This window comes from Dipodomys spectabilis, unplaced genomic scaffold, assembly GCF_019054845.1.
Source record: "Dipodomys spectabilis isolate Male_0828 unplaced genomic scaffold, ASM1905484v1 ptg000785l, whole genome shotgun sequence".
Lineage (NCBI taxonomy): Eukaryota > Metazoa > Chordata > Mammalia > Rodentia > Heteromyidae > Dipodomys > Dipodomys spectabilis.
In genome coordinates, this window is record NW_024871462.1 from 73,911 (window position 1) to 88,328 (window position 14,418).

At 58.7% G+C, this 14,418-nt stretch overlaps 1 protein-coding gene across 1 annotated transcript in view; it reads right to left on the reverse strand.

Moving 5' to 3' along the window:
• Nucleotides 1–1,336: 1,336 nt before the first annotated feature.
• LOC122102530 (maestro heat-like repeat-containing protein family member 1) overlaps nt 1,337–14,418 on the reverse strand; it is a 35,788-nt gene continuing 22,706 nt past the window's right edge. The window contains exons 29-41 of the mRNA XM_042673271.1: nt 14,217–14,366; nt 12,856–13,010; nt 12,358–12,490; nt 11,122–11,315; nt 10,020–10,157; nt 9,768–9,885; nt 9,508–9,648; nt 9,185–9,358; nt 7,263–7,421; nt 6,026–6,148; nt 4,545–4,650; nt 2,542–2,607; nt 1,337–2,100 (exon numbers count right to left, since the gene is read on the reverse strand). Coding sequence (XP_042529205.1) covers nt 1,673–2,100; nt 2,542–2,607; nt 4,545–4,650; nt 6,026–6,148; nt 7,263–7,421; nt 9,185–9,358; nt 9,508–9,648; nt 9,768–9,885; nt 10,020–10,157; nt 11,122–11,315; nt 12,358–12,490; nt 12,856–13,010; nt 14,217–14,366 — 2,085 coding nt within the window. The 3' untranslated portion in view covers nt 1,337–1,672. The remainder of the gene's footprint in view (nt 2,101–2,541; nt 2,608–4,544; nt 4,651–6,025; nt 6,149–7,262; nt 7,422–9,184; nt 9,359–9,507; nt 9,649–9,767; nt 9,886–10,019; nt 10,158–11,121; nt 11,316–12,357; nt 12,491–12,855; nt 13,011–14,216; nt 14,367–14,418) is intronic.

Genomic DNA, 14,418 nt, shown 5'->3' on the forward strand with positions numbered 1-14,418 from the left:
TGGATGACCTTCAACCCCTGAATTTCTCATAAAACAGAGATTAATGGGACCTAGCTTAAGGAATCTTATAAAAATAAAATGAGCCGGCCTCCTGATACACGGGCCTAACCGGTGGCATGCCACGTCGGGAAGGCCAGTCTTGTTAGCTGACTAATCTTGTGTTTGGCTTTCGCTTCCTTGTTACTGGGATTTCAGGCCAAGGGCGAATAGTGCGCTGCTATTCCCACTCTCTGCTCCAAACTCCCATGCCCTGTATGGTCTCAGAACAGATCGGATATTACACTGAGAACAGATACCACCCTCGATGCTAGCCTGAAGCTGGGAGGCCATAGTACAATGTAAATCTAACAGTGAGAATCAAAAAAAAAAAGAAGAGTAACAATGAATAAAGTTGATCCTGATGATGAATGAGGCAGATTATGAGGATCAGGCCTTTGGCACCTGACATACAAACGGGTTATAGTTACATAAGTCAGGTAAAGAGCACATTTCTTTTGGGACAGTGTCGGAAGAGATCATCAAAGTTTATCATTGGGGCTGGGAAGGTGGCTCAGTGGTAGAGTGCTTGCTTTCCATGCATGAAGCCCTGGGTTGGATTGCTCAGTACTACATGCACAGAAAAAGCCAGACATGGCACTGCGGCTCAAGTGGTAGAGTGCTAGCCTTGAGCAAAAAAAGCTCAGGGACAGTGGTCAGGCCCTGAGTTCAAGCCCCAGTAATGGCACAAGCGAGAGAAAGAGGGGGCGCAGATCACAGGGCGAGCTGTGGGCAGCGCACACCGGGGAATCTGGGTGGAGGGAGGACACAGAAAAGCGCACATAATTACACCTGCAGATTAGGAGGGCTGAGGGAACTTGGCTCAGGGCTGGCTTAGTTTGTTCGGTTTTATCCTCGAACTAAGGCTTGAACTCAGGGGCTGGGCACACTTGCTTGGCTTTTTCGCTCAAAGCTGGTGCTCTACCACTTGAGCCACAGCTCCACTTCCGGCTTTTGGGGGGTTAAGAGGAAGTTGAGAGTCTCTCTGGGATCTGTCTGCCCAGAGTCGGCTTTGAACTTTGACGCTCAGATCTCAGCCTCCCGAGTAGCTCAGGTGATAGGTGTGAGCCGCACCAGGCACCTGGCTCTCGTTTCTTTCACCTATACCTGTGTGTGGGGACAGTCGGTGCCCGCGTGGAGATGGGGCCTGCAGCCAGACCCCGGGAACAAGGGGTCTGGAGTGTGTGTGAGTGTGTGTGAGTGTGTGTGAGTGTGTGTGTGTGTCTGAGTGTGTGTGTACCAAAGTTTCAGATGACTGTCATTTGCTTTTATTTCTTTTTTTGATCTGAGACTGGGACTCGAACATGGTATCTGAGGCTTTCACTCACCAGAGCCACGGCCGCACCCCCTCAGATGATAGGTCAAGCACCCACGCTGCGAGCAAGGGGAGGGACAATTCTGAGGCCTGAGTCCTGCTCCCTCTGTCTAGGACACGGAAGGACAGACGTCAGGAACCGGCCTTGCTCACTCGGGCTGATGGCCAACTCCCAAGGCCTGGAGGGAAGCCAGTGAGCCTTTTGATGAAAGAAAAAAAATGAGATTTATTGGCAAATAAAATCACAATGAGAAAACAAACAAACCGACCGCTGGAGAAAGGCCCCGGCGGAAGGCGCGCGGCGAGGTCCGGGCTGGCGTCTCAGGGCTGATCGGGAGCCGCCGTTCCCTCCGGGCACACGTGGGAAGCCTGGAACTGAACCTTCTGGACGTGCTGGGTCTGGCCGCTGCGCCGCTCGGGCTGCAGCCGCTGCAGCCGCGTGCCCATCACCAGCCAGGCGTTGTGCACCTGCTGCCGGCAGCGCATGTAAAAGGGCCTGGTGATCCCCCGGCACCAGAGCCAGAGCCTTTTCTGGTAGTCGTCCTCCTCTTCCCGCAAGAGCCCCTTAAACAGGTGCTTCTTCCTCTTGGGGGATTTGATGCCGGAGGCCCTGAGGAAGGTGATGCTCATCTGGCTGAGCCGGGAGATCCTGGACGCCTGCGGCTTCAAGCTCATGTCCAGCTTCTGCATGATGTCTCTGGCCATCAGACGCACAGATGCCTGGGAGTCGTTCCTCATGCACTCCAGATCTGAAACCCACATCACCCTGCAGAGTCTGCAAGCCAGCCCGGAGGCTGAGATCTGAGGAGCGCGGTTCAAGGCCAACCCCGGGCAGGAAAGTCCGTGAGACTCTCATCTCCAAGGAACCACCAAAAAAGAGCCAGAAGCTGTGGCTCAAAGTGGCAGAGCACCAGCCTTGAGCGAATAGAGCTCAGGGACAGCGCCCAGGCCCTGAGTTCAAGCCCCATGACCACCACCACCACCAACAACAACAACAAGACAGGACTGGAAGCGTAGCTCAGTGGTCAGAGCACCTGCCTAGCAAGCACAGGTTCATGAGTTCAAAGCCCAGTACTGCAAAATTAAGTGAAGTTTAAAAGAATGAACCGTGTTCTCAGGGAGGTTCCCGATCACCCACTAGGTGGCGCCCACACCCCGGCGCTCCAGGCCCCTGGAGAGCAGGCACTCACTGGTCTGAATCTCCTCCACGTCATCTTCATGGATAGAAGACATCTGTATGTTCTTGATGATTAACTCTAAGGAGAAGACAGACAAAGTCACAGGAGGCAGGGCCTGGTGGTGCGCTCATTATTCCAGTACACCGGAAGCAGAAATGAGAAGGACCATGGTCCAGGGTCAGCCTGTTTGAAAAACCACTGACCGACCAGGGCACCAGGGTTTCAGAGAACTGTTCCCAACAGATGTGAAAAACCTTAAATGCTGCAGAGCCTTTGGTGTGAGAAAATTCCCCTACTAAAAGAACCGGGAGCATCGGAGATTTACCGCTGCGTCCGGCTTAAGAAAAAAAGACAAGCCGGGCGCCGGTGGCTCCTGCCTGTCATCCCAGCTACTCAGGAGGCTGAGATCGGAGGATCGTGGCTCAAAACCAGCCCGGGCAGGAAAGTCCATGAGACTCTGATCTCCAGTAAACCACCAGAAAACCGCAAGTGGAGCTGTGGCTCAAGTGGTGGAGCGCTCGCCTTGAGCACAAAGCGCTCAGGGACAGCCACTCCTGGAGTTCAAGCCCCAGGACCAACAATAAAATAAAATATGGACGTGTTAAGTCATTTTATAAATCCAAGCGTGCAATGGAAGTGATTTGATACAGTCATTAAAAGTAACACTGGAGGGGCTGGGCAGGCGGCTCCGTGGTAGAGCGCTCGCCTAGCATGCATGAGGCCCTGGGTTCGATTCCTCAGTATTATATACACAGAAAAAGTCAGAAGTGGCGCTGTGGCTCCAGTGGTAGAGCGCTAGCCTTGAGCCAAAAGAGCTTAGAAACAGTGCCCAGGCCCTGAGTTCAAGTCCCAGGACTGGCAAACAACAACAACAATAAAAAAGACATTGAATTAATAGAGCACATTGAAAGCACAAAGCTAGGATAGTGAAGCACATTAAAAACTATCAAAAACAAAAAAAACCTCGCAAGAGGGAGGCCCTGGGCTCAAACCTCCGCTGCATGGAGACGGACGCGCAAAGGAAGACAGGGTCCCAACTGCCCGGGGTTTGTTGGCGCGGCATCCTGGGGGTACCGGGGCTTGTCTTCGGGGCTCGCACACGGTCTTCTGCGTGACCGACTCCCGGCCCCAGGCCAGCCCAGACCACCATCCGCCTGTTCACACGGCCTGCCGTAGCTGGGATGGCAGGTGTGAACCAGCACGCCTAACGACTGGTGCAAGTGAGTCGTGCACGCTTCTTTTCCTGCCCCGGCTGGCTTTGAACTGCGATCCTCCCCATCTCAGCCTCCTGAGCAGCTGGCAGTACAGGCGTGAGCACCGGCGCCTGCTGTGTTTGTTCCGAAGTATTTGTGTAGGTAGCATGTTTTTACAATCTTAAAAATGGCGGTGATTCTAGCATTATTTTCTTCTTTTTGCCAATCTGATTTTTGTTGTTGTTGTTGTTTTCTAACACATGCTACTGATACATTGTGAGGCAGCAGGATTTTGGGAAATCCATGAGATTCCAGTAGATGAGTGGTTTTTTTGGTCTTCTTTTTTTGTCAGTGGTGGGGCTTCAACTCAGGGCCTGGGCGCTGTCCCTCAGCTCTTCAGCTCAAGGCGGGTGCTCTACCACTTGAGCCACAGCGCCACTTCCAGCTTTTTCTGCTTCTGTGGTGCTGAGGAATCGAACCCAGGGCCTCCTGCGTGCGAGGCGAGCGCTCTACCACTGAGCCACCTTCCCAACCCCTAGATCAGTGTCTTTCCCTCCAGTCACAACTGCATGGTCTTGTCCCCAACAAAGCAGCACCCGGACAGCATGGTGGAGGCCAGAACTGGGGAGCCCGGCCTCCTCTCCTCCCCAGAGCCTTTTGAAGCCGAATCAGGGGCCTAGCCCAGCTCAACACCTCTGAGCAGGAAGGGGGGGCCTGCTGGGTCACCCCAGTGCAGGTCCGGGGGCCTCTCTGGGCTGTGGCTGGGCCCCAGGAGGGTGGGGAGGTTGGGGGGGGGCCGAGGGGAGCCGGCCAGGGTCTCACCTATGAAGTTGAGCGCGGCCATGCGCAGGAAGACCTGGCTGCTACTCAGAAAGCCGAAGCTCTGCGTCAGCAGCTCCCCCACCAGATGCAGCCGCCCCGAACTGACCTGCGGGGCGGAGACGGCCAGCACTGACCCCACAGAACCACCCGGACCGTCACCCCTTACCCCGTCCACCGGGCCGCCCGGCCTGCCCCCACCCTTCACCTGCACCCCCATCCCAACGTGGCCCAGGCCCCCTCCCCCGCCTTCACCCCCAGCCCACAGGAAACCCACGGGTGGGCAGGGACTGCGGGCAGGCCAGGGGCAAGGCCAGCTGCAAGGAGTAAAGAGAGGGGAGGGACGGAGAGGGGAGGGGAGAGGGGAAAGGAAGGAAGAGGGAGGGAGGGAGGCAGGGAGGAAAAAAGGAAGGAAGGAAGGGGGAGGGAGGGAGGGAGAGGGAGGGAAGTATGGAGGGAAGGAAGGAGGGAGGGAGGGAGAGAGGGAAGGAGGGAGGGAAGGAAGGAGGGAAGGGAAGGAGGAAGGAAGGGAAAGGAAAGAAGGAAAGGAATAGAGGGAGGGAAAGGAGGGAGGAAGAGAGGGAAGGAAGGAAGGAAAGGAAGGAAGGAAGGAAGAGAGGGAGGGAGGGAGGGAGGGAAGGAAGGTAGGAGGGAGGGAGGGAGGGAGGGAAGGAGGGAGGGAAGGTAGGTAGGAGGGAAGGAGGGAAGTAAGGTAGGAGGGAGGGAGGGAAGGAAGGTAGGAGGGAGGGAGGGAAGGAAGGTAGGAGGGAGGGAGGGAAGGAAGGTACTGGCCGGTGCCTTGGGAAGCCCCGCCCAGCTCTCTTCTAGTCAATGCCACTGCTGTGTGCTTGTTTGGTTTTTGCTCCAGGTTTCCCTGGGTGGCTCAGGCTGGCCTCAAACTCACAATCCTCCCACCTCAACACTTTCCCGAGTGTTGGGATTACAGGCATGCACGCGTGCACACACACACACACACACGCACGCACACGCACGCATACAGCTTGCTAGGGCCTTGCTGGCTTTCCAGCAAGGATTCCAGGTCTCTGCGCAGTCGCATTTCACAGGACCAATAGACTTTTTCCCCCAGTGCTGGGGTTTGGACTCGGGTCCTTGCATGTGCTCTGCTCACTTGCTTGGTGGCACTTTGTCCGTTAGGCCACTTCTCTAACCTGCCCTTTTTCCCTCTAGTTAATTGGAAATGAGACTCTCACAGATGATTCTGCCTGGGCTGGCTCGGAACCTCGATCCTCCAGATCTCAGCCCCCTGAGTAGCTAGGACGACAGGTGTGAGCCACCGGCGCCCAGAGCTGCAGACTCCCAACTCCTGACAAGGGCCTCTGGCCTCTTCCCAGCACTGTGTGCGGAGGACCGAGGTCCTGCAGCTAGCGTGGCCTCCCAGCCCCGAGGCCAGGGCTGAGCAGCCAGCGGTGGACTTGGGGAGCACCCAGCCCGGCCCCCGGGGCCCCCCAGTGACGCGCACCCACCAGGAACTTGCAGGTCTCCTCCAGCACCTGGATGTGGTCGCTGAGGGTGGTGTGCCTGAACATCTGCGTGAGCGACGACCAGCCAATCACGTTCGTCCACTCGGTCAGGGCCCTTCGACAGGCCTGGGGAGGAGACAAGGCAGTGCCCAGCGCCCGCTCCCCAGGCCTAGAAGGCTGGGAAACCACAGGGAGAGGGGCTGGGGCCAGGGCTGGAGCTGGAGCTGGAGCCAGAGCCAGGGCCAGGGCCAGAACTAGAGTGAGTGTCAGAGTCAAAGCCAGAGTGACAGTCAGAGCCAGAGCCAGAGCTGGAGCCAGAGCCAGAGCCAGAACCAGAGTGAGTGTCAGAGCCAGAGCCAGAGCCAGAGCCGGAGCTGGAGCTGGAGACAGAGCTAGAGCCAGAGTCAGAGTCAGAGCCAGAGCCGGAGCCGGAGCCGGAGCCGGAGCCAGAGGCAGAGTGAGAGCTGTAGCCAGAGTTGGAGCTGGAGCTGGAGCTAAAGCCAGAGTCAGAGCCAGAGTCAGAGTCAGAGCCAGAGCCGGAGCTGGAGCCAGAGTCAGAATGAGAGCCAGAGCTAGAGCCAGAGGTGGAGCAGGAGCCAGAGCCGGAGTCAGAGCCAGAGCCAGAGCCAGAGTGAGTGTCAGAGCCAGAGCCAGAGTCACAGTGAGAGCTGGAGCCGGAGTGGGAGTGGGAGCTGGAGCCGGAGTGGGAGTGGGAGCTGGAGCCGGAGTGGGAGTGGGAGCTGGAGCCGGAGTGGGAGTGGGAGCTGGAGCCGGAGTGGGAGTGGGAGCTGGAGCTGGAGCCAGAGTCAGAGCCAGAGTGAGAACTGGAGCCAGAGCCAGAACGAGAGCCAGGGCTGGAGCCAGGGCCCACCAAGAAGTGCACGGAAAAGGAGCAGCCCACATGGGTCATGGCACGGATCAGCCGTGGAAAGAAGGGAGAGAGAGGCAGGGAGGATAGGAGGAGGGAAGGAGAGATGGGAGAGGGAAGTGGAAGGAGGAGGGAAGGAGGGAGGAAAAAAGGAGGGAAGGAAGGCAAGAGGGAGGGAGCAAAGAAGGAAGAAGAAAGGGAGGGAGGAGGAGGGAAGGAGAGATAGAAGGAGGGAATGAGGGAGAGGAAGGAAGGAAGGAGGGAAGGAAGGCAGTTAAGGAAGGAAGGAAGGAAGGAAGGAAGGAAGGCGGGAGGGCAGGAGGGAGGGAGGGCAGCATGGGAGGGAGGGAGGGAGGGAGGGAGCGGCCGCACCTTGACCACCTCCACGTTGTTGTCCTGGATGCTGAGCAGCAGCGGGAGGAGGAAGGAGTAGATCTCCTTGCGCACCAGCATCCCGGGCTTGAACTGGAACACGCGGTGCAGCATGTGGCCCAGCGCCGAGGTGGCCGAGACCCGCACCTGGTCTCTCTCCTGCCGGGGGAGGGGGAGGCACGGATGGAGCCTGGGGGCCCTTGTCCCCGCCCCTCCCCAGGCCTGGCTCCCTCCTGCCAGGCTCAGCTGCACCCCAAGACTGGAGAGCCGGTCATTCCCTCTCAAGTCCCCCACATAAGACACGATACGCCAGAGACGCGGCCTCAGCTCATCTTACTCCGACACCCTTCACATCTATAGCTTGCAACTCCATCAACAAGGCCTGCTTACTGATTTTCCTGGTACTACGTATGCCTTGAATTCAGGGCTGGCACTTGCATGGCTTTCTTGCTGTTGGCTGGTGCTCTACCATTTGAGCCATGCCTCCCATCTGGCATTTTGCTGGTAGTTGTTGTTGTTGTTTTTAAGAGATGGAGTCTCAAAGATGTTTCTATCCAGACTAGCCCTGATCTGGCTCCGGAGTAGCTAAGATTACAGGTAAGAACTTTGTTGCTTTTTATTCTGTGAATCAGAATAGCTTTAGAGAGGATCATAAAAAGACAACAGCCAGACATGGCAGCTCGTGCTCGTCAATGAATCCTAGTGACTCGGGAGGATCTCATGTGGAGGCCGGCCTCCATGGAGAAGGCATGGGACAGCACGCATCTATCCTCCGAGCTACACGGAAAATGTGAATAGGAGGATCACAGTCCAAGCCAGATGAGGGGGAAAAAATCAAGACCCTATTCCAAAAAATAGGTCGGGGGCTGGACAGGTGGCTCAGTGGCAGAGCGCTTGCCTCGCATGCACGAGGCCCTCAGCACCACATAAGCAGAAAAAGCCGGAAGGGGAGCTGCGGGGCTCAAGTGGTAGAGCGCTAGCCTTGAGCAGAAGAGCTGAGGGACAGCGCCCAGGCCCAGAGTTCAGGCCCCCCCACACTGGCAAAAAAAAAAAAAAAAAAAAGACTAAGTCTAAGCAGGGTGTTGGAGTCCTGGCTCAAGTGGTAGAGCGTCAGCCAATGAGCAAAAGCATCCAATACTGAGTTCAAGTCTTGGTCTTAGACCCACAGAAAAGGAAGAAAGAAAAAAGATGAATCTAAGCAACACAGCAACACTCCATCTTCTAACAAACAAATCAACCCTCCAGATCTACTTTACAGAGACTCTTAAAGCCTGGGAAAGAGCAGAAGCGAAGGCTCTGGAATGCAGAGATGAAGTCTAGGTGAAGAAACGAAAGATGAAGCCGAGCGCCGGTGGCTGGCGCCCGACATCCTGGCCCCTCAGCAGGCTGAGATCTGAGGGTGGGGGGTTCAAAGCCAGCCTGGGCAGGAAAGTCCGTGAGACTCTTTATCTCTAATAAACCACTCAGAAAAAGCCGGAAGGGGTAGAGCGCCAGCCTTGAGCACAAAGAAGCTCAGGGACAGTGCCCAGGCCCTGAGTTCAAATCCCAGGCCAAAAAGAAAATTAATAAATAAAGAACTAAGGGACCATGAGCTGGGCACAGGAACCACACACCTGGAATCCTGGCTACACAAATCCCTGAGCCCGCAGAGATCTTTAGTGATCCCTCTGCTCGGGTAGAGCGTCATGTGGACCGCAGAGATCTTTAGTGATCCCTCTGCTCGGGCAGAGCATCATGTGGACCGGGTACAGGCACCGTTGCACCCACTTGGCATCCCAGCCCGGCGGGGGGGGGGAGGGAATGGAGAGGATGGCCTTGGGGCTCAGAGGCTCACAGCCTCGGACATCCTGGCCATGGTGTGGACCTGGCTTTGGGGTTTGGCAGACGTCCCCAGAGAAAGTTCCAGAAGGCCAGAGCCGTACGTCATTGATGAGCGGGCAGAGCTGCCTGGAGACGTCGCAGAAGAGCAGCTTGGTGTCCTCGCCGGGCCGGTGGTAGATGATGTTCCGCAGGCCCTTGACTGCCTGCACCGTCACGCGCAGCTCGCCCTTCAGGAAGGTCCGCAGGAACGGCACCAGGCTCTTCAGGTCCTTCGACTGTGGGGGCGGAGCGAGGCCCACACAGCATCAGCAGGGCGGGGGACGCAGCATGAGCTACCCGGGGTATCTGGAAGGACTGGCGGTGGAAGGCCCGGGGTGGAGGTCCAGGGCGGGGGATGCCCCTCCCCCGGGAGAGGGGGGCTCACGTGCGTGGGGTGCAGCGCCAGGTTGCTGATTCCCCGAAGACCGATCTCCTTCATGATAAGGCTGGGCTCCTTGGCCCAGTGGATGAGATTGCCCACGCAGTCCTGCCCGATGGTCTCCGCCACCGATCGATGCCACAGGAGCTGCGGGGGCGGGGGGGGGAGGGGGGAAGAGGGAGGCCAGGGCTGCGGGGGAGGGGCGAGGCCGGGGCCCCCCAGGTGCCCGGGGAGGGATGCACCAGCCCCCCCAGGTGGGGCCTCACCTGCACGTAGAGCGTGCGGGCCATGAGCCTCTGGCGGTGGTCGACACTGTACAGCATGTTCTTGATGTGGTTCAGGATCCGCTGCAGGATGTTGGGCTCACACTTCTTCACGATGCCGCTGAGCACCCCGGGAAAGAAGCGGGCTTGGGGATGGCGGCCGGGGAGCGGGGCGCACAGAAGCGGGGAGACCCCAGGGCTGTGGGGGTGAGGGGAGAGCAGGGCCCGAGGCGGGGGGGGGGGGGGGAGGCCCACCTGGCCAGGTCCATCATGCCGATGTAGTAGGTCTTGGGGCTGGACAGCAGGTCCCAGCAGTTGCGCTGCCTGGCGTACTCCGCCACGCCCTCGTACGCCGCGCCCACCAGCACCAGCCTCACCACCTCCAGGGCGCAGCTGGCGGCCGCGCACGCGAGCAGAGAACACGGCTCACACCCCGGCTCCCACCCCACGCGGCCGGCTGGCTAGGACAGGGTTCTAGCCCCCCTCCCCCCCACCGTGGCCAGGCTCTGCTTTCCCAGCATGCCATGGAACCTTGCTGCCACCGCTCTGCCATTTCACCCTCCCAACCCAGACCCCCTCCACCCAGAATCCTGCGATGGAGACCAGAGACAGACAGAGACAGAAACAGAGACACACACACAGAGACACAGAGACACAGACACAGACAGAGACGGAGACGGAGAGAGACAGAGACACAGAGACAGACAGAGACACAGAGACAGACAGAGACAGAGACGGAGAGAGACAGAGACACAGAGACAGACAGAGACACAGAGACAGACAGAGAGACACAGACACACAGAGACAGAGAGAGATAGCCAGAGACAGAGAGAGCCAGAGCCAAGAGAGACAGACAGACAGAGATAGAGAGGGAGAGGGAGAGACACACAGAGATACAGAGACAGAAAGAAAGGGAGAGACGGAGACGGAGAGGCAGAGAGAGGCCGTGCTGTGGGGCCTCCATCCGTTCTCCCACAGACGCGGCCGAGGCCTCTGAGCACAAACATGGAGAGCACTCCCCACTGTGCTCACTGCCGGCCACACGGAGCCCCGAGCCGCCACGCCCGTCCCCCACCACTCAGGAGGCTGAGGCTGGAGGCTCAGGATTTGAAGCCAACCTGGCCAAAAGGAAATCCGCGAGACTCTAACCTCCCCTTAGCCACACACACACACACTCACACACTCACACACACACACACGCACTCACACATGCACACATGTACACACTCACACACACAGCTCATTTGAATAATGTATCCCAAAGTCAAAGGGAAAAAAATATGTCATCTTCTTATTCAGGCCCCCCGCCCCGTTCCACACCGGGCGTGGGGTTTCCCCGAGCAACGGCCCCGCTGACCTGGTGGGGTCCAGGTGCTTGCTCTTGCGGCGCGCGGTCTCCTCGCTGGAGTAGACCAGCAGCTTCTGCGGGATGTTCTGCTCCATGACCCAGTACAGGTGGCACAGCACCGCCAGCAGCAGCCGCGGGTACAGCTCCTGGATGGCCTCGTGGCACAGCGGCCCCGACAGCATCTCGTGGAGGGCGCACACCGCCTGCGGGGGCGGGGGGGGTTCACCAGGCCTGCCCCCCCCCACACACACACGTGCCCTGTGGTTGTGGCTAAGGAGGGGGAGGGCCACGGTGCCAAGCTCTCGCTCTACTGTCTTGGCACTGGGGAGGAAAAGGGAGCAGGCGTGGAGGGGGCAGTGCCAGCCAGTAGAGAAACTGAGGCAGGAGGGCCGCTTGTGGGGCAGGCCCAGCAACATAGGAAAGAAGGAAAGAGGGATAACAGAAAAGAGGGAGAGATGGAGGGAAGGAGATAGGGAAGGGAGGGAAGGAGGGAAGAGAAGGAAAGGAGGGAAGGGAAGGAAGGGAAAGGAGAGAGGGAGGGATGAAAGGAGGCAAGGGAGGGAGGGAAGGAAGGAAGGAAGAAAGAGGGAGGGAGGGAAGGAAGGAAGAAAGGAAGAAAGAGGGCGGGAGGGAAGGAAGGAAGGAAGAAAGGAAGAAAGAGGGCGGGAGGGAAGGAAGGAAGGAAGAAAGAAGGAAGGGAAGGAGGGAAGAAAAGAAGGAAGGAAGGAAGAAAAGCAAGAGAAGGAAGGAAGGGAGAGAAGGAAGGAAGGAAAGGAAAAGGAAGGGAGACATTAATAGAAGAAGGAAGGAAGGAGGGAGGGAGGGAGGGAGGGAAGGAAGGAAAGAAGAAAGGAAAGCAAGAGAAGGAGGGAGGGAGAGAAGGAAGGAAGGGAAAGGAGGGAGGGAGGGATGGGAAGGAAGGAAGGAAAAAGGGAGAGATGAAGGAAGGAAGGGAGGAAGGAAGGGAGGAAGGAAGGAAGGAAGGAAAGAAGGTTGGGAAGAAGGGAGGGAGGGAGGAGGCCGACGCAGCAATGACTTGGGGAACACGTTGTGCCCCCCTTCCTTCCTCCCTCGTCCCCCATGAGACCCCAGACGCCATGCCCGAATGAGGCCCAGAGGGCTGCGTGACCCTGCTACCCATCTTCTCCTGGGCCAAGCCCCCTTCCACGCTGAAAGCCGGCCTGCGCCCCAATCCTAGAGACCCTCCGGCTGGCCGACCCCTGCCCCCAGCGGCCCTCCACTGACCGCCACGGGCTGCAGGGCCATCTCCTTGGTCTCCTCCCGGTTCTTCTTCTCCAGGATGGCGATGAGCACTTGCAGGATGTTGATGGCCGTCTCCCGCTGGGCCCCGAAGGCTTTCCACAAGGCCAGCTTGGTTCTGCAAGGACACAGGACAGCACGTCCGTCCTTCTGTCCTTCCATCATGGGCTGGGCAGAGTCGGGGTGGGGGGGCTCCAGGAAGGGACCTCCGTCCACCCCACCCGACCCGACCCAGAACTGGCCAGAGAACGCGGGCGTGAGGCCTGGCTGGATGACGCCTGGGGGGCGGGGCTGGGGCCCGGGCGGGGGCGGGGCCTGGGGCCCGGGCTGGGGCGAGGGCGTGGTCTGGGTGGGGGCGTGGTCGGGCCGGGGTGGGGCGGAGCCGGGGCGAGGCCGGGGCATGGGCGTGGTCTGGGTGGGGCGTGGTCGGGCCCGGGCCGGGGCGGGGCGAGGCCGGGGGCGGGGCCGGGACCAGGCAGGTACCTGTCCCAAGGCAGGGACTTGCTGAGCAGCATGGGCACCACGGCGGGCGTGTTGCTGCCGGCTAGGGCACACATGGCCTTCAGGGTCTCCTCCCTGGTGCTGGGCTCTAGCTGCATGTGCAGTCTCTCCAGGATGCCCTCCACCACCTCGCTGATCTGCAGGAGACGGGGAGGGGGGGACCCTGGTGGGTGACTGTGCTCTCGGGGGGTCCCGGGACCAGGCCACAGGAAGCTGACCCTGCCCGCAGCCCACCCAAGGGGGTCCTGGGCCCCTCCAAAGGGACGAGAAACCCTGCGGGAAACAGAAAGTCCCCCCAGATACTTTAGGGCTTCCCCAACCCCATAGACACCGCTCCAGCAACTGGGAGCAGCTTCTGTCCACAAAACTAGAAGGATCCTTGGCGCTTGAGGGGTGGGGGACCACAGGACATCTGTGCAGCCCCGTGAAGTCCACATAAACAGAGCAGTGGGTTCCCAAACACTTGCCCTATGGGATCCCCTCTTTTTTTATTTTCTGGTCAGTTATGGGGCTTGAACTCAGGGCCTGGGTGCTGTCCCTCAGCTCTTCAGCTCAAGGCTGGCGCTCTACCACTTGAGCCACAGCGTCACTTCCGGTTTTCTGGTGGTTTCTTTGAGATCACAGTCTCACGACTTTCCTGCCCGGGCTGGCTTCAAACTGTGATCCTCAGACCTCAGCCTCCTGAGTAGCTAGGATGACAGGTTTGAGCCTCCAGTATCCAGCTGAGACCTTCTTTTGAAGTCCTTTTTTTGTTTGTTTGTATGTGTGCCGGTACTGGGGCTTGAACTCAGGCCCTATGCGCTGTCCTGAGGTTTTGTGCTCAAGGCCAGCGCTCTACCACGTGAGCCACAGCTCCACTTCCATCTTTTCCTGGGTAGTTAATTGGAGATCAGAATCTCATGGACTTTCCTGCCCGGGCTGGCTTTGAACTGTGATCCTCAGATCTCAGCCTCCTGAGTAGCTGGGATGACAGGTGTGAGCACGGGTGCCTGGCTGAAGCCTTTTTCTGAGTGAAGTGTAAATGCAGGTACTTGTGCAGCCTTCCCATCATTTCACATTAGGCTAAAAAGATCACACTGTCGGTCACTCCTGCTGTGTCTTCATGTCCAGTCTCTGTCTCCTGGTGCTGGCCGAGGCCCCCTGCCCCGTCACCCCCACCAGCTATGCACCCCTGAACCTAGCGAAGGGCCCTCAAGACAGTAGGGCGGCTCGGGACTCAGGACTGTACCTGTCAGGGCCGGCTAGCTCCGGAGCCGGGTGAGGATGCAGAGATCTAGATCTAGGGGTTCAGGTCCTGCCTCCCTGCTCCTGAGCCCGCAGGTGGAGGGGGGCGGGGCATCTACCTTTATCATATCTCTGCCTCGCTCCTTCATGACCGCGCTCATCAGCTGCGCAGCCGCCAGCGACATCTTCACCTTGCTGTCTGTCAGGCTCTCCATGGCAGTCAGCACCAGGTTGGTGACCTGGATCTGAGTGAAGTACTCGGCAAACGCCTGACAGGGGGAGGACCGGGTTGGACACCTGTAGCCCCACGCCCGCCCGGCG